Source organism: Lonchura striata, chromosome 14 (assembly GCF_046129695.1).
Source record: "Lonchura striata isolate bLonStr1 chromosome 14, bLonStr1.mat, whole genome shotgun sequence".
Lineage (NCBI taxonomy): Eukaryota > Metazoa > Chordata > Aves > Passeriformes > Estrildidae > Lonchura > Lonchura striata.
Genome location: NC_134616.1, coordinates 11,428,517 through 11,449,531, shown reverse-complemented (window position 1 = coordinate 11,449,531; position 21,015 = coordinate 11,428,517). Strand labels below are relative to the sequence as shown.

The following is a 21,015-nucleotide window of genomic DNA, read 5'->3' as shown; positions in this document are numbered from 1 at the left end:
CTTCCCAGAGATAGTTTGTTTGAAAAATACTTTGCAGGACCACCACTGTGTTTGTATAGAACAATAAGATAAATGTGTTTATAGATAAGCTGTGTTCAGAAACTTATGGTTATTTTCATCACTATGATAGGAGGGCTCATCTAAGTCACTTCACTCTCTACAACTATAGCTAGAAAAGGGAATTACTTTAGTAAATCCATGGTTTATTATGTAAGCCTGCTTGCATGATGATGTAGTATCTCAAATGCATACCCTTGGTTTTTTAACATAATTTACTTTTATGATACCTATTGCTTTGTAATTCTGATATTTTTATAGTGTTGGAAAATTCTTAATTGCCAATTGATTTATCTTCTGTTAGGGACTAAATGGGAAGTCTTTGGACTTCAAAGGGCATTTAGACTGCATTTGCTGCTTGGATGGGCCTTTTATGCAACTTTTCTTTTGCAGAGTTGTAGGGCTACAGACAAACAACATGTCTGAATTTTACTCTTATCACTTTTAATTTGTTTGCGTAATTGGAGTTGCACACAGATGTACATACAATTTTAAGGATATTCTAATAGTTTATTATTTTTCATTTTAATATAGAACTGATGTTCTGATTTATTACTGACATTTGTGCTAGCACAAGATGTTTGTAAATGGTACTGTTATCCTGGTGGTATTCTACATTTCTCATAGAGGATAAATGACCAATCCAGAGTGCAAAGTTGTTAACAGCCAAGAGTAGACAGTTGTATGCTCCTGGGACATGTTGAGACTTGATAAATCTCACTCCCTGAAGATAGAAATAGTACACTAGAAATAACCTAGAGGATAGAGGAATGGATCCAAAGATCCTTACTTTTTAAAAAAACAACATTTTTTTCTTAATTATGTTTACTACTATGGTGCCCAAACATTAGTTAACAACAAGGACCCATTGTGCAAGGACACAAACATAGTTGCAGACATCTTTTTCTCCTAAAGGAGAGCAATTTCTCTGTGATCCTACTCTTTGAAGTATTTTGTGGGTGGAGCACACAGTGCCTCCCTGGTTTCTTTTGTGATTTAATTAACCAAGAACACGCTATGTGCATGGTACTTTCCAAAGCTGGTGTAGTAAATCTTTCCTAGAGAACTTAAAACACAGTGGGATGTCTCACTGTGCTATTTGCAGTGGCTTTATTCTGTTCTTGCTTCAGTCAGTGACAAAACTTCCAGGGAAATTTGTGAGGATGTATCCACATACAAGCCAGCTCTTATTTTCAGGATCACAAAGTGCAAGGGAATAGAATCTCTACAGAGATAGAGGTTGAAGAGTTAATCATGTTGGTGCTATAACAGGTAGTCCTCTGACAGTTCCAGGAGATGACTGCATACGTTTTTATTTAGATACTCTATAATTATATAGACTTTCAGCTGTTTGGGCCTTTTGGCCCTTCTGTAACATGTAATGAAGATTGTCTATTTAAAAAATAGGATGAAAGCTTAGGTGAAAGCAAATGGGTTGCTGAATTGTTTCTGAGTTGTTTATCTGTGCCACCCCAAAAGGAAGGAGTGACCTTGGAGTAGATATTGTAAGTGAACTGGAAAAGATGAGTAAACTTTATACCTGTGGGCCATAATACTTTGCTAACTTTTGCTGCTCATGAGAGTGGTTCTTGGCAGATTCCACCATCTGCAGCTGACGTGTTCCATTGATTTTGGAAATTTAATTTGGGGTAAGTATATTAATAATCTGAACAGGCAAACACTGAGTGTGTAACCATCAGTTTGGGATACAGGCATAGCTAATTGTTTTTGTGTAAAGTAGACATGCCCAGCCCATCTGGGTATAAATTCCATTATTAATGACAAGCTCCGGCAGCAACAATCTCTTGCTACTGAAACATTTTTTAAAGTAAATTCAGTTCTTAGTCACTCATTTTCATTTTCAAAACTGGAGTCCTCTGGTAATTAAACATGGGACACCATAGTTTCTTAATGAGTGGCTTGATAATGTCACCAGCAATTTGAATACGAGGCACTCTGTGAGATTATTTAGTGCAGATTTGGAGTCCCAGCTGCAGTTAGAGGAGGGCTTGCTTTCCCTCCCCAAAATATGGACTTTGTAGAGTAAGAATTATTTGTCAGAATAATGTGCTGATTGAAGTTGTCCCAGCCATTTTTATCATTTACCATGTCATGGGATGGGGATGCAGGAGCTTTTCTATGTATGCATTCTGGAAATCCTAGAGGTGTAAAAGTGGCTATGGCTAATCAGGATTATTTCTGTCACTTTGCTGTGGAGAAAAGTTGCTGTCTAGGTTTTTTCAATGGTTGTGCAAATGTGCATACCTGGGCATTCAGTACTGAGGGCAACCTTTTCCTAATCGGACAAGGAAGGAATCCGGAATATTCTAAACATTTTATTTTGTCCTATGGGCTAATCAAGAGAAGCGTGTGCCACATTCGAGCTAAAAGCTATATAACATATTTATTTAAAATAAAAGTGTCAGATAAAAGAGGGATTTTCACACACTTCTCTCATGTGTTTGGAATAACACTACTTCTCTTATACTTACAGATCTATTTTCATCTTTCTTAAGGTGATTATTCCTTCTAAAGAAGGAATTGTGCTATTTGGATTTTCTTTCCCTGTCATGTTTAGAGTTATTTGTGGCAGGCTACTGTACTGCTTTGGCCTTTGTGGAAGGTGAGGCAAACCCAGGAGGAGCAAATGCATATCCTTATTTCTTTGCAGGATTTTTCTGTGCTCAGGGAGGTATCCTGAGGGTGTTTCTGAAGCCTTCTCTGAGCAAAGCCAGCATGTGCCCAAGTTCATCTCTGTTTAGCAGGGCATTCAGCAGTGTTCTTAGGTCTCAATGATATCAGAATTAAGCATGGAATTGTAGAATTGATTATTTTGGTGTTTTTTTCACTAAAGATACATTTAACAGGGTACAGCAGTGTACAGCCTTGTTTCTTTGAAGGTTATGTTTTCATTAGGGAAACAAAATAGTTGTTAATAAAGAAATTAATAGTAATGTGGATATGTATGCCATATGTGCACAAACAGAGCAGACCTGGGGAGATTTTGGTTATATATATATATATATATATATGGGGTTTTTTTTGTTTTTGTTTTTTTTTTTGCCACAAGTTGATTTACTTTGCTTAAGAGAGAATTTAATGGAAAAAAAAACTGGCATGAAAATAATTGAAACCAATGGTATTCCTTTGAGCAGAATTGGTGATGGCTTCAGTGACCTTGGTGGTTACACCAGTCCTTTGACAATACCTTGAAGGACGCAGTCAGAAGAGCAAAGGACTAGACTCAAGTGCAGCGAGGGTTGACTGGCTGGAACTCCCAGCTTGCAGCTTCCATCTGTGTTTTAGACAGTGTTTAATGCTCAGTCAGCTGAGCCTGCAGACCAAATTGTCCATGTGAAGAAATGCCTCTAAAGCCCCTTGGCTAAGAGGCTGTGCTCATGTGCAGTTCCTTGTGCTCATCCTGCTGTCACTGTCTCCCCAGCAGAAAGATCAAGCATCCTCTCCCAGCTGTCTCCCACACATAAGGCTGCATTGACCCCTAGTGTGTCTTCCCTGGAGAAAGCTGTTACAGAAGAAATATTTTTTCAGCTGACTCAAATCCAAAAGTTACAGAGAAGGAGTTTAGAAGGTAGCTTTGGTGTGGGAGGTCAGATGCAGCTCCTACCTTCACTTCTTAATCCACCAGCATTTTGCTGCAAGTATCACTAAAGGTATGGTACCAATATTTTCCTTGGGTTTTGCTATTTAACAGTCAGCTCTGAAGCTTTCATTTTGAAACGGTTTTTAACAGATGGCTTTGGTGGCATTTTACTTTTCAAAAATAAAATGCAAACAAAAAATTGCTATCGTATTTTCAAAGTATCTGGTCTGTGTTATGTACAAATTTGTAGGATGGATCACAGTGGACACATGCCAGCTTACCTTCTGATATGTACTTTTATGATAAAAAATACTGTGAGCATCCCTTTAACTTGAGGTGAAGGTCTTTCTTTAGTAATTTTGTTAGAACTCTTTGCACAGTGGAGGAGCCTGAGCCATTTTTGGGGCTGATGCCCTGAAGATGGAGCTGTTCAGAGCCAGATTCAAATCTGTTAACATGGAATAACCAGTATGTGATATTTCTGCTCCTGTTAGGAGACCAGTGATTTCCATGGGACTATAAGAAGAATTTGGTGCTAGTCAGGCTGAGAGAGGGGCTTAAAGCCTGACTTTATGTGTGGTATGTGAGTTAGTATTTAAATAGTCTCTTCCTTTTGTAGGTGTTTTTTACTCTCTAATTCTGTCGAGACTCAATGAAAAATGCTTTTTCAGGCTTTTCACAATTTCACATCAGATTTTAATGTAGCAGGTCATAGGAGAAATGTGCAGGTGTTGAAAGCAGAGACCTTGAGGACTGCTTCTAAAAATTTTTATTTCATGAGGTCAGTTGCTTTGGATTTTTTCCCATTTGTTTGACTTCCAGACATTTTTGGTGCCAAGGGCTGAAACTGGACTGGATGGGAAGGTGATGCTTTGACATGAACCACTTTAGGAGCAAAGGAAAAGTGGCAGTCACTGAATACTGTCTCATACTGTGACTGGCCACTCTGTCGTATAAATCTCTTGTCAAAATGGATTTCCATTTCAACAGAATTGTTAAATTCCTTGCCTTTGTAACTGGAAGGATGTTGCTTTCTGCTTAAAAACTTCAGTTCTGCAAATATTTATGGAAACTTACACACACTTGCTTTTTGTGCCAGATTGTCCTTCCTTTCCTTGGACTAGTTAGTACAGGACAAGCCAATGTTCTGTCCCTGACAGCCACCCCCTTTGCTGATTTATATATTCTTGCCAGAGATCTGTTTCCATCCCTTCTCAGTTACTGATGGCCATGTGAAGTACTGCTGAGCAGCAGTGGGGTATTGAGAACACTATTTCAATAAAATTTGTTGACCTTTCTGGCCTTTTCCTTTCTGATGAATGTATAGGGCCATTATGTCACTATCCAAGTCTTCATTCATTAATTTAGCTAAAAGCCACGAACACTCAAATGAGTGAGGTTATCACAACAGCTCATGAAGTGAACTGAGATCCTAGGTTTCACTAATTTTTTTGTAGTGAAATTTTGCAAGGGTGTCTGAATTTCTGGTACTGTGAACAAAATTTCCTTATTAGTCATCCATTATATGAAAATTATTTATTTGAAGATTCCAGAAGTTTTCATTATACTTCCTTTCTAGCTTTTGATTATGAAGTTTCTTGTTATGATTTTGTATTACTGTAATGGAGCAGTCCTTAACTTGATTTGGAAAGCTACTGCAGACAAGTGTTGGGGAAATAAAGTCATATCTCTTAAGTTATATCTCTTTATGCAAGTTAGAGATTCTTTTACTTTCTGTTTTATCATAATTTTTTTTTTCATCATCCTTTTTTCCTCTTTTATCATGAGTATGCTCTTTTTTCAGTGGACTTTACACACTCCAGTTTTGTGCACTACCATTCCTTAGAATCCATTCTTTACTAAAATTTTCCAATTAATTTGCCCATTTCCACCATTGCTACTTTAGATTTCTGATGATAAAGATGATGTTTTTAACCTTTCTGCAGTCCTTTCCCAAAACATGCTCTCAGCCCATTCCTCTGGCTTCATTTTCCTATCTGATTGAAGTTGCTGTCTTCAGATGAGATCTTTAAGCCTTCTGCAGATGATCCTTTGAAACAGAACAGGAGTTTTGATGCCAAATTGAGCCCCAGCTCTTGCATCTGAGCTGTGCCTCCTGGAGTTCTCCCACTAAAGTCTTTTTTTAGATGGTTTACTCCTACCTGATCCTACCTACAATTTTTGGATTTGCAGGCAGGTCCTTCCAGGTCATGTACTTTTATTCAGTTGCCTTGTATGTTGCTCTAGGGAAGCTGGAATGAACATTCTGGGACACCTCCTGTGGCATCACAGCTGTGAGGTCTCTTTACTCTTTGGCTCCAGTCCAGAACAAACTGAAGTCAATGGAAATATTGGAATGCCACTGCTTCTTCATGAATTAACTGTGCATAAATGCTTGGTACACCAGAAGCATGAGAGGAAAATTGTCCTTACAATGATTCTTGGTTTTGAATGCTTTTTAATAATAGTTTCTCACTTGTATCAAAACTTCTCAAATAGAGTGGGTTTTTTCTACATTGAAATCCTGGTAGTGATTCTTATGTAAGCCTGAAATAACTCATTTAAAATCAGGATGTCTGTTACTCAGTTGATATTACAGCTGTTTAAATCTCAGAGTATAGGTTTTAGTAACAGTGCTGCTATTTTGTTTTTTGTTTTCAAGATCTTGGTCTGCTTCCATGCGATGAAATGAAAGTGGTTTCATTAATTTCTCTTATATTGCTGGAGCTTACCAGGATAACTAATAACCTTTTTTTTTTTTTTCATTCTTAGTTCTTTTCAAGAGCATATTCATCAATGTGAAATTTAGAGCAGTAGGAAAAAAATAATCCCTTCCCTGAATACATGCACAGAACAAGTATGACAGGCTCATGTTTTCATGGTCAGGTTACCATCTGTAAATGTTTGAATGACCTTACATTCATATGTATGAATGGGAAAATGTACTAACCTTTTCAGAAGAGAATACTATTGTCTAGAATCTTATATGCAACCTTTAGAGTTGTGTTCACAAACATTATGCATGTGGCTGTTTACGATTTAAATAGTCACGGAGTGTCTGATGTCAGCTACTTCCCCTAAATAAAATACTCAGGACATGTACACCTGGTTTGGAGCCAACTGGCTTTGCTTTGCTTCCTTTCCAAATGCCTTCATTCATAAGTAAGCAACGTGACTCCTTGTGCTGTGAAAAAGAAACCTAGAAGTACGTGGTGAACACAATTTTACACAAAATAGGGACATACTTTCATTTTTTCACAAAGCTCAGTAAGAGTTTTATCCAGCTTCCTATAAATTAAAGAGAAATATTTCTTTTGACTTCAGTGGGATTTTGACTAGAACCATATTTACTACACTGCGTCAATGATGGGAGCAGCAGGAGCCTGAGGGACAGAAGGAATGATAAATTTTTGTCCAGTCCTCTGCCACTGGGAATGACCTGAGTGCCACCAGAGGCAGGGGATTAGTGCTTTGAGACAGTGGCTATTGCAAGGCAGTGACCTCTGGGGGTTACAGGGCTATGGTGAAAGGAAGCTTTGCCACTGCTCACTCCTGGGAGGCATCAATGGACAGAACCATGGGCCCCGAGGGCTTGTGAAAGTGACTCCTGGAACCAGGAATAAGCTGGAGAAAAAGTTGATTGGAAGTTTAAAACTCTGAAGAATTTAAGGTTGATAAGTTCTGGGAAAGCATAATCTGTCTACCTGGAGGCATAAAGCTGTGTGTGAAGAGTTTAAACATAAGGTTAAGTGTCAGGAATAGACATATGCATTGCTTAGCAGTGGGTCCAGATCTCCACTGTGAAATGTGCACATTAACATAGGAAAAGATGTATCTCGGTGGACTTCAATCTAAAAACAGGTTCAAAAGAAATTACCTGTCAGCAGGGTGTCCATTAAGATAGAGACCAGTTTTTGTGTACTGAGCCCTTGCTGTTGCACGTTGCAGACTCAAGTGACCATTCCTTGTCTGAGCAGAAAGCTTGGAGATGCTCTTACAGGCTATTCTAGAACCTCTAGATACAGTTTGTCTCCTCTTGGCTTTTGGGTAGTTTATAGGCTGGCTGGTAATTTTTGTTTTGTTAGCTATTTGGTGGTTTTTTACCTTTACTTCATTCTTTATTTTTCTGCTGCTGCCAGTTAGAATTGTCCGTGGTGCATTTCCCATGATGGTGCCTCTCTTGTGGTGCCTTTCTTCAGTTCCAGTTTTGTGTTAGATCCTACCATAGGATTTTAATGAGTAGTCCAAAAGCCCCATATCTAATGGTGCCTTATCTGAACAAAGCTGCCAAAATGTCTGCAAAGTAATTTCATAGGATTTTTAAAATATTTTTTAATACCTCTTAGAATTGCTTGAAGGTTGTTATGACTATTTACAGCAAGAGATAACACTCCTTTCTAGATAGGGAAGTATGGGAGATTGGATTTAAGCCTTTTTGTTAATATCTTTTCATTCTAAATCCAAGAATGTTTAATTTAGCAAAGCATTATAAACATCAGCATGCATAGAAGTTTTTATTTACCTTGAGCAGAACACTGATCAAGTGATGTCAAATTAGTTACTTCCTTTGAGAAAGCTGATTCAAAGAAGCTCAAAAATTGAAAAGCTTGTATGAATTGTCTTTCATTTTTCACGTTCCTCACTGTCAGGAAATTTTAAAGGCTTTAAAAATATTTCCTGTGAATGCTTTTAGTAAGGAAATTTTTGGCTCCAGTCTGAACTTGTTTTGGCATTTAGTTTGGTCACCTTCATATGAGAAGCTTAAATGCTTATTGCTTTCAGAATTTCAAAGCCTATGGACTGTACCTGAGCATGCTGGACAGTGAAAGCTTCCTTAGAGAGAGTGTTCATAGTGTGTGACAAAACTACATCACTGAAGGGGACCTTTTTTCCAGGACTGACAGTATTGTCAGTAGCACTGCAGGGCTTTGGGAAGCCCAATCCTTCAGACCTGTTCAGTGTGGAAGCAGGTCAAACTCTCTAAACTAAATTCATGTTGTTAACTTTCATGTGCTCTATTAGCTGGGAATTAAGTTTGTGATATAGAGACTTCTGATTGACATAAATATTATAATTATTCTTGAAACTAATGCCAGTGCAACAAATTTGGAATTTATTTTTAGTTTAAATCCAAATCCATGGTGGTTTCCTACACGCTTCCTTGCACATGTGTTCGTAGTTTAAAAAGCCATTTTCTCTCACCCAGTAGCTTTTGTTCTTGTGGTTTAGGGATGCAGCTTCTTGTTCTTAGAAACACGGAAGGGTCCCAAAATCAAATTTGTCTCGATAGTTTCCTATTGATGTGAAGACACTTGTTTATGCAGGATGGCTGAGGCACAAGTTGCAGTTACCAATCACGATCCTAGTCCAAGAGTGTACCGAGTGTCTCAAAAACATCATCTCGTTTTATGGGTTGAGAGCCCTAGGAAGCACTCTGCACCTTGCAGAAGAGCACCAACTTGTGTAAATTCACTTGTCCTCAAAGAATTTCTGGCCCAACTTTTTTTCTGTTTATTTGGTGATTCTGGAAAGGACCCAATTGTGGAAAAGTTAAAATGTAAGTACACTTTGCCAAATTACTTCTCAGCAAATTCACACAATAAAAGTAATGTAGGTGAAAAGTGTTGACAGACCAAATGTTTTAATTAAAGAAAATCTTCAGCTAACAAATAGTTATGAAATTCAATTTTTAATTTTTTTTCTTTTTTAGGGTGGAAAGAAGTCCTACAGTGGGCCATGTGGGGGCCGCAATTGCAGTGCTGGATGCAAATGTTTTCCAGAGAAGGGTGCACGAGTAAGTTTGTTTACACTAATATAACTTGTCCTTGCCTCTTATTAATCTTTTTAGAAATAAATTAATAAATAAACACCACGTTAATATGTGTAATTCTCAATCTAATGACCTCATGAAATGACAAATGATGAAGACCAGCTGCATTTCAAATGTCCCTGGCCATGATTTCAAAAGCTATTCTGAAGATTTACAAATGGCTGGCTTTGTAATGAGTCTTCAATAGAATCCTATTTCTTTATGGGATCTGAGCCCTAGTTTAAAAGAAGTCAGATGGTTTTTAAGTAGATTACAACAGTTAAAATTAGGAAAGTCAAAGTAGTGTGGGCTTTTAATACAGATTTTGCCCAGGCCTTACTTTAATAACTTCTGTTTATTTGTGGAAATGTTTTTGATTTGTGTATTTGGTTGTGGAGGAATAATAACTCAGAATGGATCTAAGCAATTCCCTTTGAGAAAGTTGTTTGTGTAGCTGAAGTCTCTCTCTCTCTAAAGTCTTTATTTGAAGAAGCCAAATGTTTAAGCAAGATTTCTGTAAAAATCTTTAATTTTGTTTGCTTTTATGAACAGAATATAACTTAATACAGCTGCTTATCTCCTGTCTTAGGGGAACGCAGTAATTGACTTCACTCTGCCTTCAATTGCAATGTTAATTTTTGTCCAGACACCATCTACTTAATGTTTTATCTTAAGCTCTAGAGCATTTTAACATGTATGAAAATGAATCTTGCAGATTTTGATTTTGGAGATGAAATGAGGAAAGAGCACACAGTAGGTACTTGAGGAATTTGAAAGGCTTAAAGAGAAGGGAAATTACAAGTTGTCCTGTTTAATTAATCAGCTGTACTTCCCAAAATCATATTGAAAACTCATCCTCTGAGCAAAACCAAAAGAAATCAAGTATTATTTAAACACTAGCAATCCTGATTTTGCCTGTCTATTTCAGCGATACTGTATGTGTACATGCAAGGCATTACTTTTTGGACTGAATTTAGAAAAATGTTGCTATTTAAAAACTATTGTTTTAAAAATTATGTTTTTTTCTAATTGCAGATAGAGTTGAGTGTGAATGCTTAATTGATAACTGGTGATGTGCTTGCTCTGAGAATATAAAAATTCTTTCAGTTCATCATGTGGCAGAGGAAAAGCATGTCTAAACAGATAAGTAGAAGAACTTTGCAAGGAAGTTCTCAATATATCTTAGAATATGAGCTAAAGTGAATTGCTCAATACCTTTTTTGATTAGATACAGTAAGGGACAGACCTAGTTTGGTTCTGGAACACAATATCCTGTAAATGCTTTGACCTTTAGACAGCAATGAGCATCATTCTTCTGTCTCTTTACATTCCTGGGGTCCAACTTGATTGTTTGAAGTGGCCACAATGCTGTTGACCTTGCAGTTTGAGCTCTTGGCATCTCTTTTGTTAAGATGTCACAAAGATTTTAGGCTGTTTTCATTGCTGACCTGAGAACTCATTTGGCTTTTAGCTTATTTCTTATGTGACCTGTGTGGGTAGGGCATTTTCAGTCCTTCAGACACATGTTCCATCCTGCTGAGACCTGTCCATGGAGTGAAGTGTCTGCTGCAAATGGTAATCTTTCCCTTTTACAACACTGCTTCCATCAAGTGTGCTGAGCCCTCCTGACACCTTCTTGGACATCAGCAGGCAGCTACTGGAGGCCTGCCATGCCTGGGGATGTGGAGGTGACTGGCTGAACTGGGGACGGTGTGATTATGTATCCTCCACACAGCTTGTTTCTTGCAGGACACTGTACAGCCTGAGGCTAATTCCTTGGCTTCCTGCCTAGCTGCTTCCCCACTGCTGCAAAGCCTGTAAGTTCAGAAACTGAGACAGGACTTCGTCAATGCCCTAAATCCATATTTTGTTTAAAAAACTCTTTCAGCTGTCAATTTTGCACAATTAACCAGATCAGAATAAAGCTAAGCTTTCTTTCTAAAAGGAAATAGCTTAAAAGCACAAGAAAAATGACAATAAGCTGACAGCTTAATGAAAATAATATAGACAATGTTCTTAAATGTCCTCCCTGAATGCCCTTTGGATCAGATCAATCTTTAAAAATTTTATTTAGGCAATAAAAGTGTCAAAACTGCTTCAGACTACTTGATCAGTGAAAGATATTTCTAGAAACAGGATGCAGTTGTGTGTAATCCACAGGTGCTCACGTTCTTGTTTTTGCTGTAGACTGCTGCTGTATGTGTAGGATATATTAAAATAACACCAAAAACCACAAAGAAAAGCCGACCAACCAAAAAAACCCACCCCAAAACTCAACAAACCAGTATAATCTCACTGACTGTAAGACTGACCTTGTTAGATTAATCTCTATGCAGTGAGTCAGCAATTTGTGGAATAATTGAGATTCTTTTCTGAAGGAAGGAGCTGCTTGTCTAGCAGCCCCTTAGGGAGCTCTCCTAGCAGTGTGGTAAGGCACATCTCCTAAAAGAGCAAAATTTCCCTTCTGTTGTCCAAATGCTTGGCTTACATTTGAAAAGCTGTAATGTTACCTTGTGCCAGTTTTAGGCTGTGCATTGAATCTTGATATGATCCAATTTATTGTGAAGCCTGCACAAGAAGAAATCTGTTACGGAAGCATTCTTCATCTTAGCCAGTGATTCAGAACTGGTTCCTTTATCTAATGATGAGTTAATGAAAAGCCTGTCTCTGCATAATTCAGTGGTCAAACTCCCGTCCATTGCAGCCATTTTCCCCTACTTATCAGTATTTATCTTGTAAAGATGTGTGAATAGCAATCCAGTGATTTGTGCAGAAGTCCAGTTCTTCATGAAGAAGTGTTGTCTTCACTGAAGGGTCCCAGCTAGGACCTTGTCTGGAGATTTTCTCTGAGGTCAAGTTAAGAGTTAAACTGAGTGCATGGCTCTTACTGCTGAAGTGCACAAGAAGATAGCTACACATGGTATGATAGTGTAACAGTAAATGTAATAGCAAGTGAAGCCCAGGAAATTGATTTTAAACCTAGGAGTTTTGGATCTGGTTGTTCCATTCCCCTAAACTGCATTGTTGGAACTTGTACTGATTTTGATATGAAAGCTAATGTAATGCTCTGCAAAGAAAATGCCAGGGAGCATCCCAGAGGTTACACAAGCCCCTGTCCAGCTGGAATCTCTAGGTGAATGTGTGGATCTTCTAAATCTCTGTGTCCCTCTGTTATCCAACTAAGGCAATTTGAAAGGGATTCTGCTGTGATAGTATTTGAATGAACCTTGCTACATAAAATTTTTTGGGATAGGAGAAAGTCTGAACACAAACTTACACTGAACCCCTTTTTGCATACAAGACTTACAGTCATCTTTAGGAACAACAACTGATGGGTAAAAAAAATGCTTTATATTAAATTATGGAGCACAAGAGGAAAGGTGAAAGAAAAGCAACCATATGAAATAAAAAGTTAAATGAGGAGGTGAATGTAAATTAAATTACTAGCCCCTATCCTAGTGCAAGGATGTGTTCATTTTCACTGCAGGTGAGTGATCTACAACTAGAAGATTCTTGGGACTGTCAGAAGAAATTGCTGTGTTGAAAAAAGTGTTTTTCATTTCATTGTCATTGCTCACTGTTTGTCCACAGTTTGTGGGCAGGGATAATGTTGATGAAAGTTTCATGCTGTATTGGTGGCTGTCTTGCTAAGAAATGCTCTGCAGATAAGTCAGCAGGGAACAGGAGGCGTTTTTCATACTTTCAGAGTATCAAGAAGCACTAAATAGTTGGCAGCCTGCACCATTTCATTTTGCAGCTCATTTTGCATTTGTTTATAATAATGTTGGCTTTTTTTGTTTTTATATAATGTCATCAACTTTCAAACACTCATGAAGATAAAGTAGCAGAGCCAGTCTTTGTTGCATGTATACCTTCCCCTGAAGCCTGTTCACTTATCTTGGAATTTATAACAATATTAGAGTTTGTTTTAAACTTCACTCAACATGTGTTGGAACTAATCTTTTGGATTTTTTCATTCTCCCCCACCAAAAAAGAAATTAAGGAAAAAAATTTTAAAAATTGTTTCCAAGACTTCACAAACTACTCAGGAGAGCCTGTGTCCCAGGCAGCTTTTACAGCTTACAGGGGTTGTAAATTGGGAAAACTTGATGTTGCTAATTATATATTTTTCCCTGTAATATGTAATCATGTCTATATATATAATGTGCTATTTAAAGTCCATTAAAATATTATTATATGATTGATTAGAAAACTATTAATGGCATGATAGAACCACTTTCCTGTCTTAAAAAATGTCTCCACAGAGACTGTTTCTAGCAACTGGTGTGGTTGGAAGGGGAAGTATCTGTGAAATGAGGCAGTTGGTTCTGGGGACATGGTGAACACTTTACACTGGATAAAGTCTGGTCCAATAAAGTAAAGGACTGCTGGAGTGCATCAGGTATGCCAGGGAACCCATCCCCTGACCTGGTCCCACTCAAACAAAATCCTCTTTGTCTACTTCCAAGACTACACCACAGGGTGAAACAAAACACTGTGAGTAGCTGGAATTGACTAAAATTGAGAGATTTGCTTAAAAATGTGGTTGCTATCTGAATTAAAGGTTGGTGTGCCCAGAGATACATGCAATTCCCCATGGTTTTTCTGAAGTTAAAATGATGACAGTAAATGTAGTGTAAATTATGTCTGGGCAATCAGTTTTTGATAGAATTACTGCAGATCAAGCAAGCAAGAAAAGATAGACAGATCCTCAACATCCATGCAGTGAACAGCATAACCTGAGGTCAGAACTTTGGGTGATTAATCTAATTGTTATCTAGCATAAACTAAAGTCGCATTGGCAAGAGATCTTAGATTAACTTTTGTCTGGAACTAATCCCCTCAACTTAATACTGGGTGTACAAAGTGTCTCTCTTGTGATAATTAGTTGAAGATTGGTTGATCTTTCTTTGCCATGAGATTGTAATAGTTATAAATTGTATTGTTAATAATGCTTGCTGATTTCTGCTTTGGCTGGTTAATCACTCTATTTGGAACAGTCAGAGATTTCCTGATGAAACACTATTTCTTTGAAAGTGTCGACTCAACAAAATGCAGAAGTGCTTTACACAAACATATTTGCTGGTGAAAAAATTCTTTAATGCTGTTGGTTCAAACTTCTCTGTGTTTCAATGTGGCTTCCTACACCCTGGCTTGACAAGCAGTGTGGGACATAGTGATGCCATTTGGATAACCATAGCCTGCAGGCTGACCAGTTAAAATCAAAACAGATTGTGGGATGCTGCCATTTATTTCAAACTGACAATGCCAAGATGTGAGCAGTGCTAAATGCACTAACCACGGATACAGGTAACAAGTAAAACTGGGATTGTTATCTAGTTATTTTTTGTAAAGATGGACTATATGTAAATAATGTCTAATTCTTGTTTCAATTCCCTTCTGGTTAAACATATAAAATGCCATCATTTGGTTTGGGAGGAGGATTATCTATAACATTGAGAAATGATGACCATCTGTTTGCTGTCATTAAGAAGTTCTGGAAATATTTTGGAAGAAAATGAGGTAATAGTTAAGTCAAACAAGTTACATGCCAGCTGCTTTTTTTAACAACTGCCAAGGTTTGTTTTTTTTTAAAGTAATTAAACAAACTTTGCCAAATGTAGCATTAAACAATTATTGTACATGTCGTCCTGACCGAACCTAAATACACTGAGCTTAGCTCTCTAATGAGAACCACGCCAAATACTAAAGCAGCATAAATAAAACCAAAGTCATTGCATTTGAAAGGGTTCCTTATGCAATGGCTGTCAAGACCAAACCTGCTCCTCTGTGCAGTCTTACATCACCTCTTTGGGAAGACTTCTCGAGGGGACAGGCCCCCATCTTATCCTGGAATTCAGCAACAGCTGTGTTGAAGGATGGTGACCAAAGAGGCTCTGGAAGCAAACCCTGTCTCTGTGATTTGGTTTGCAGCTTTGTCTGAGAGAATGTGTGTACTAAGGGAGGCTAAATATATTCTAGGAAATGTATCTTTCCACAGCTTTCAAAACTAGCCAGGATCCATGGCATTTCTGTGTCACCAGGGTGGGTGAGGTAACTGTGACCTGAAAGTGTTTTTCAGTCTGCCTGCAAGGGCAGCAGATTTTGTAATTGCAGTGGGGACCTTTGAAATCAACCAGAACATGGGTCTTCAAGCTGTGCTCCACAGAGCACTTCCAGATGGCTTAGAAAAACCCAGTGAAGATGTGTCACTGTTAAAGTAATTGTGCTTCATGTGAGCTTTAACCCAGGATTTCAAAGTCTTTACACTGTTTTGGAAGCAAATAGAGCATTTAAAAAGCTCCTTGTTTCATCCTACAATGCTGTGAGTTGTCTTAGTTTAAGGAGAAGTTGTGTAGTCTCACTATACCAAGTGAATGTCCTTTTTGTTTCTGTTTTTGAGCCTGAAAGTTTCTAGTTTTCCCAAACCGAGCTTTTCAGAGGTGAGGTGTTACTGACATGGGTGGGAGCTGAGATGACTCCTGAAAGTCGTGCTCAGCTGGTACAGTTGTGTGCCTCTGCCCTGTGCTGTGATAAATCCTCCTCATCTGAAGATCCTTGGTGGTTCTCTGCTCTGCTGCTGGTGTGAGCTGAGGGTGCAGGCACGTTGCCCTGGGAATGGGAGCTGTATCATTTCTTGTTTGTATGACTGCCATGGCTACCCTGGTACCCTGCAGGAGGAACGTGCTGTTCCCTTGAAGGCAGCACCATCACTCCCACTGATTTCATTGTAGGTGTGTAGACAGATGGGAAGACAGAGCCAGACTAGCCTTGTCTCTCCCTCTTTGGAGCCTTGCCACGACCGACCTTCTGTTCTAACTTTCTATCTGTGGCACTTTCTCCAAGACCAAAAGTGATGAGTTGTGCTGAGGATTTGCTCCATATGGACAAAACAGAGAGTTCAGAAATGGTTTCCTAGTACCGACCCCCTCGGCTTCCTAAGTACTGGAGAGTAAAAACATGTATCCAAATTCTTTCTTTGTAAAAATTGTTGTCTTTCTTGGCCGTAGAATGGAGACTTTGATGAGTCTGTGATGTTTTACTTGCCACGTAACTTCTTAGAATAGGACTAACACCAACCTTTCAATTTCTCTTGTGTATTCATTTATTCACTGTAGGAGAGGAATTATAATAAATATAAAATATATTAATAAAAGTAAATAGTAAATTAGTAAATATTCTTAAAATTGTATTTTTTCAGCCACTCCACATTGAAGTCAAAGAAAACTAAGAATTTCTGCAGGAAGATAAACTCTCTAGTGTCCTGTCCAGGACAAGAAAAACAAATGTTTTTGTGAGTCTTTGATCATATAATTGGCTGGTTGGGCTTTTGCCTAACAAAAGCTGCAGAATTTTGTGCAATTACTCCTGCAATGCTATTTCAGTTGAAGAGAGATTTTTAGTGCCCTCTTACATTTGAGAAATGGCACAAGAGGTTCCTCTCCAAGCATTTGATAAACAAGAAGGGGTAACTTATATTCTGCCTTGAAACCACCCAATGGGCATTTTCTTCCAGCACATTCTATATTACTCATGTACGGTACTCACCACCTAGAGTATGTCTTTTTGTCCAGGTTAAATTTTCTTAAATACCTAATTTTTTTCATGCCTCTTTCCTCTCACCCCACTCCAAAACTTGCTCATCTTCTAAGTGTGATTGGCTCAGAATATTCCTGGTACTGATTATTTTTTAAGCTTCTTAAAATGAGAAGAGGTGCCCTTTGCAGAAACAAAAGTCTTTTTTAAAGCATTTCCGCTGGCATCAAGTGAAAGGTGTGACAGCAATTTCCAGTGTGATTCCTTGAGTAAGTCAGCCTTGGAAACAGAAGGATCACAGAACCAATCTGTGAGCAAGGCCCAGTTTGAAGAGATTTGGCTGACAGTCAGGTTAGCCGGTTCATGAGCCAGGAAAAGAGCCAACAGCAGGGATTACTACAAAGCAAACTTAATTAGGCAACAGATAGGCAGGAAGTACGCCAGTCATGGAGCCTGCAGCCAGGGAGCACACAATGAAGATGGCTAAGCAGGCAAAACTCTGTTTGTAGTGCTAGGAGAGGCTAGAGTGCCAATTAGTTGGAAGTAAAACTCAATGCAGAGGTGTTTCAGGCTACCTGTTTTCTGGGAAATATGTGCAGTATTTTTGGTGCGAAGCGTAGCTTTTCCTGGTAGGAGATGGGAGAGTTTAGGGGACAGGAGAACAGATAGTTCATTGTCCATCAGTGATAGGCAAGGAAAATGGGGAGATGCTGTCTCCTTGTGAGTGAGGAATGTGTGTGTTTGCTGGTGTCCAGCAAAATGTTAGGGCTGACTTTCTGAACACTTGATGGTGAAGAAAATGAAAGACAAGTATAAAAGGGAATGATGCCACCTTTTTTAAAAACAAACAAAGCAACATCCAAATAACAGAACATAGTGGGAATAAGAGAAGAATTAATAACATGTAGGATACAGAGTGGTCTGGCTGAGAATCTAGGTAGAAGTATAAATTGTATAACTTTTCCCTTGACTTTGAGCAAAAATAGGAGGAATGCTCAGGTGTTTGCCAGTCTCCTCCTTTTAAGCTGTTGATTAGAGATATTTTAGCTGTTGCTGTCTAGGCAGTCATAAATCCATTGCTAGAACAAGCATTTTTTTTTGTGACTGTCCTGATTTGATGGTTGACATATTAGGGTTTCTCTTTGACATTCTGTCATTCTGTGGAACTGCCAAAATAGAAGACAAATTTGGAGGAAAGGTGCAAACGTAGTAGGAATGGGATATTGTGAATTGTACCAGGTATCTCACCCAACTACTACATCCAGGAAATAGAAACATTTTAGTAGTCTGAAAAGTAGCATAGATGCAAATGTCCTTGGTTGTAATGGGTGATTTTTGGAAGGGTTTTTTTGTGGGTCTTTTTAAAAAAACAGCAGAGTGTTGCCAAAGCTAATAAATAGAAAGTTAAAATAATTTCAGAATTTCTGGGTTTGAGCCATAATAAATACAGTAAAAATAATATGCATAATAAATACAAGTACAAAGAGTAGAAATTTTGAAGGATTATTAAGAAACATCTGGTTGTCCTTTTTTAAAGGTTGATGATAGTTCTTTTAAATGATCAAAGAAAGCTGTCTGTATAAAATGACTCAGCATGTGCTGAATTCTCAGTGTATGGTAAAGCAAGAATCTTTTACTACCTAGTGTTTAGCTCTAAGGGTGGTGCAATTCTGCACTAAATTTTGTTTTTCAAAGTTCTATAAAGCTGCTATCTCTTTAGACAGATCTCTCAGATTTGTGTTCTCATCCATGATTTTCTGCTGGAACAGTGTAGGAGAGCTTGTTCTGCTTTCTACCTGAGCTGTGTTCTGTTCACCTGCTCCTAAAGCTGGGATACATTTTAACACAGCGGCAAATTCCCCTGAACACCAAATTTCTTTTGCTTCTATCTCTGTTGCCAGATTTGACACCATCTGCCTACTCGTGTGTCTGGGTCCTATTTCCCATCAGGTTCTAAAAACAGAATAAAAATTTCTAAATGAAGGGAGGAAAAAAAGAGAAATGCAGGGTATTCTTGCCATAATTATTGCACTTAGGGAATAGATTCTGGTAGAAAGAGCTGTAAGCTCCTGGAGTGAGCACATGCAGAGCCTGTGCTCTGGAAGGCAAAATCACTACATACAGCAATTTCAGACTTTACCTCTGTGCTAGTGAATGTAGGTCATAGAATTAAAGGATTGTTTTGAGTCTCAACAACCTGTCCCCTGGTAGTTGCAAGATACATGAATAATCCTGTTCAGTAAAGTGGGATGGGTTTTCTTTTTTGTATAATATTTTATTCTTTATGACTTGAACTGCTAACTGCACTGGTGGTGGTTTGGATTGATGAACACTGCTATCCCTCTCAAAAGGGCAGAAACTGTAGCCTGAGCTCCTGGACAGATACCTGTGGGACCTGCCCAGCACCCTGGCTCCCACTGGTTTGGAGTGGTGAGGAATGCTTCACCTCAGCCCGTCCTGGGGGTCACCAGCAACCTCACTGGGAGCACTGGTTGATGTGCTCCCAGATGGACTGAGGACTGCTTACCCGGGCATCATTAATTATCTAGGAACAGCTGGAACGTAAATCAGGATGTTTTTATATGAGAAATATCGGTGATAAGTATTTTCTAGCAAAAATTTTAAACAAGTTTTGTTTCATCTTTGTGTGGCTTCATTTCCCTTGTAACTCAATGTTGGATGTTGTGAATACCCACATGATGTTGTCTCATTTCCTTTATTGTGATAACTAATGGCTGAGGATCCAGCTGAGATGAGGGAAATCCTGCAGTGCAGGGCAGTTACAAATATAAGTAGAAAAAAGCTGATGATCCAATGTGCTTTCACTGTGTAAATTACATTAGTTCTATATTTCTTCAAGTTTTAGTTAAGAAATTGCTGCTTACTCAACTATATTTTCAGGAAAGTAAGTGACTTCACACAAAATATTTTGATATTAAACTCTAAAAAGTTAGCTTTCTGTACTCCTTAATAAGAGACCCCTGAAAACAGTTAATCACTTCTTCTGGAATACATTTTCTCTCCACACTTAGGGACATAGCAGAAGAGGTTGTCTTGTTCTATTTTAATTAGGGCATATCTTCCTAAAAGGACAAAATGTTTTTGGAATATCCTTAGCTATGGAAATATAATCCAGCTTGTCTCACAGCAAATTTAAAATGAAGAAGGGAAGTCTGCATGCAAAATCAAGGCAGCAGGTGGTCATTCCCTGTGTAACTCCAGCTGTACTTCAGTTGTAAATCCAAAAGCATTACAAAACTAGCAATGGGACACCCAGTGATTCCTTGCAGGCTTGGATCTGTGTTTCTGGGACCTTAAAGGGAATTTTCCTGAGATGTAATGTTTTCTCTTGAAACAATAAATGACATAAATGTTATCTCCAGATTTTTTTCCAGAGCTGTGAAGTAATTAAACTTCACTTGTTTTTCTAACATCAGGACTAAAACCTGAACTAATCTAGTTTAATCATTCCTTTGTCTTTTATCAGCTGGAATGTGCATTAACTCCTGAGAACATTTGGGTGAAAAGAAGTTCTGCTTGCAGTGGCTGGATTTTGTACACTGGGTAACAAAAAGTAGTCAGAGTTTTCTTCAGATGCTGTATTCTGCATTATTTTTTCTTGCAGAATCACATGCCAGATGTTCCACATTTAGTTGTCTTTAGGTTTATTTCATCAGTATCTGCTGTAAGCAGGACATGAGCTCTGTCAAACTTTTGTTGTATTGTGTATCAGTATTATCAATTCTCCAGACTGAAGAGGAAAGCTGGGTTCCCTTGGTGTTATTGAGGGGTTTCCCCACATCTATGAGAAAACCAGGATTTTAATTTTCAAACCACTAAAGCAAATTGCTTTCAGTCTTCCCAGAATGACTGCTCAAACAACCATTTATGTGAATTTTTTGTGAAATTTTTGTTAAGGGTAGCAATTTCAAGGGAGGTACCTCCTGATGTATTTTTCTTCACATTTGTCTAGCAAAGTTGTGTGAATGCTCCCTATAGTGCTGCAGGATGC

General features: G+C 38.3%; 1 protein-coding gene across 1 annotated transcript in view; it reads left to right on the top strand.

Annotated features, from left to right (window-relative positions):
- Positions 1 to 21,015, top strand: part of COL4A6 (collagen type IV alpha 6 chain) — a 112,734-nt gene that overhangs the window by 31,158 nt on the left and 60,561 nt on the right. Inside the window, exon 3 of the mRNA XM_077786549.1 lies at positions 9,369 to 9,452. Coding sequence (XP_077642675.1) covers positions 9,369 to 9,452 — 84 coding nt within the window. The remainder of the gene's footprint in view (positions 1 to 9,368; positions 9,453 to 21,015) is intronic.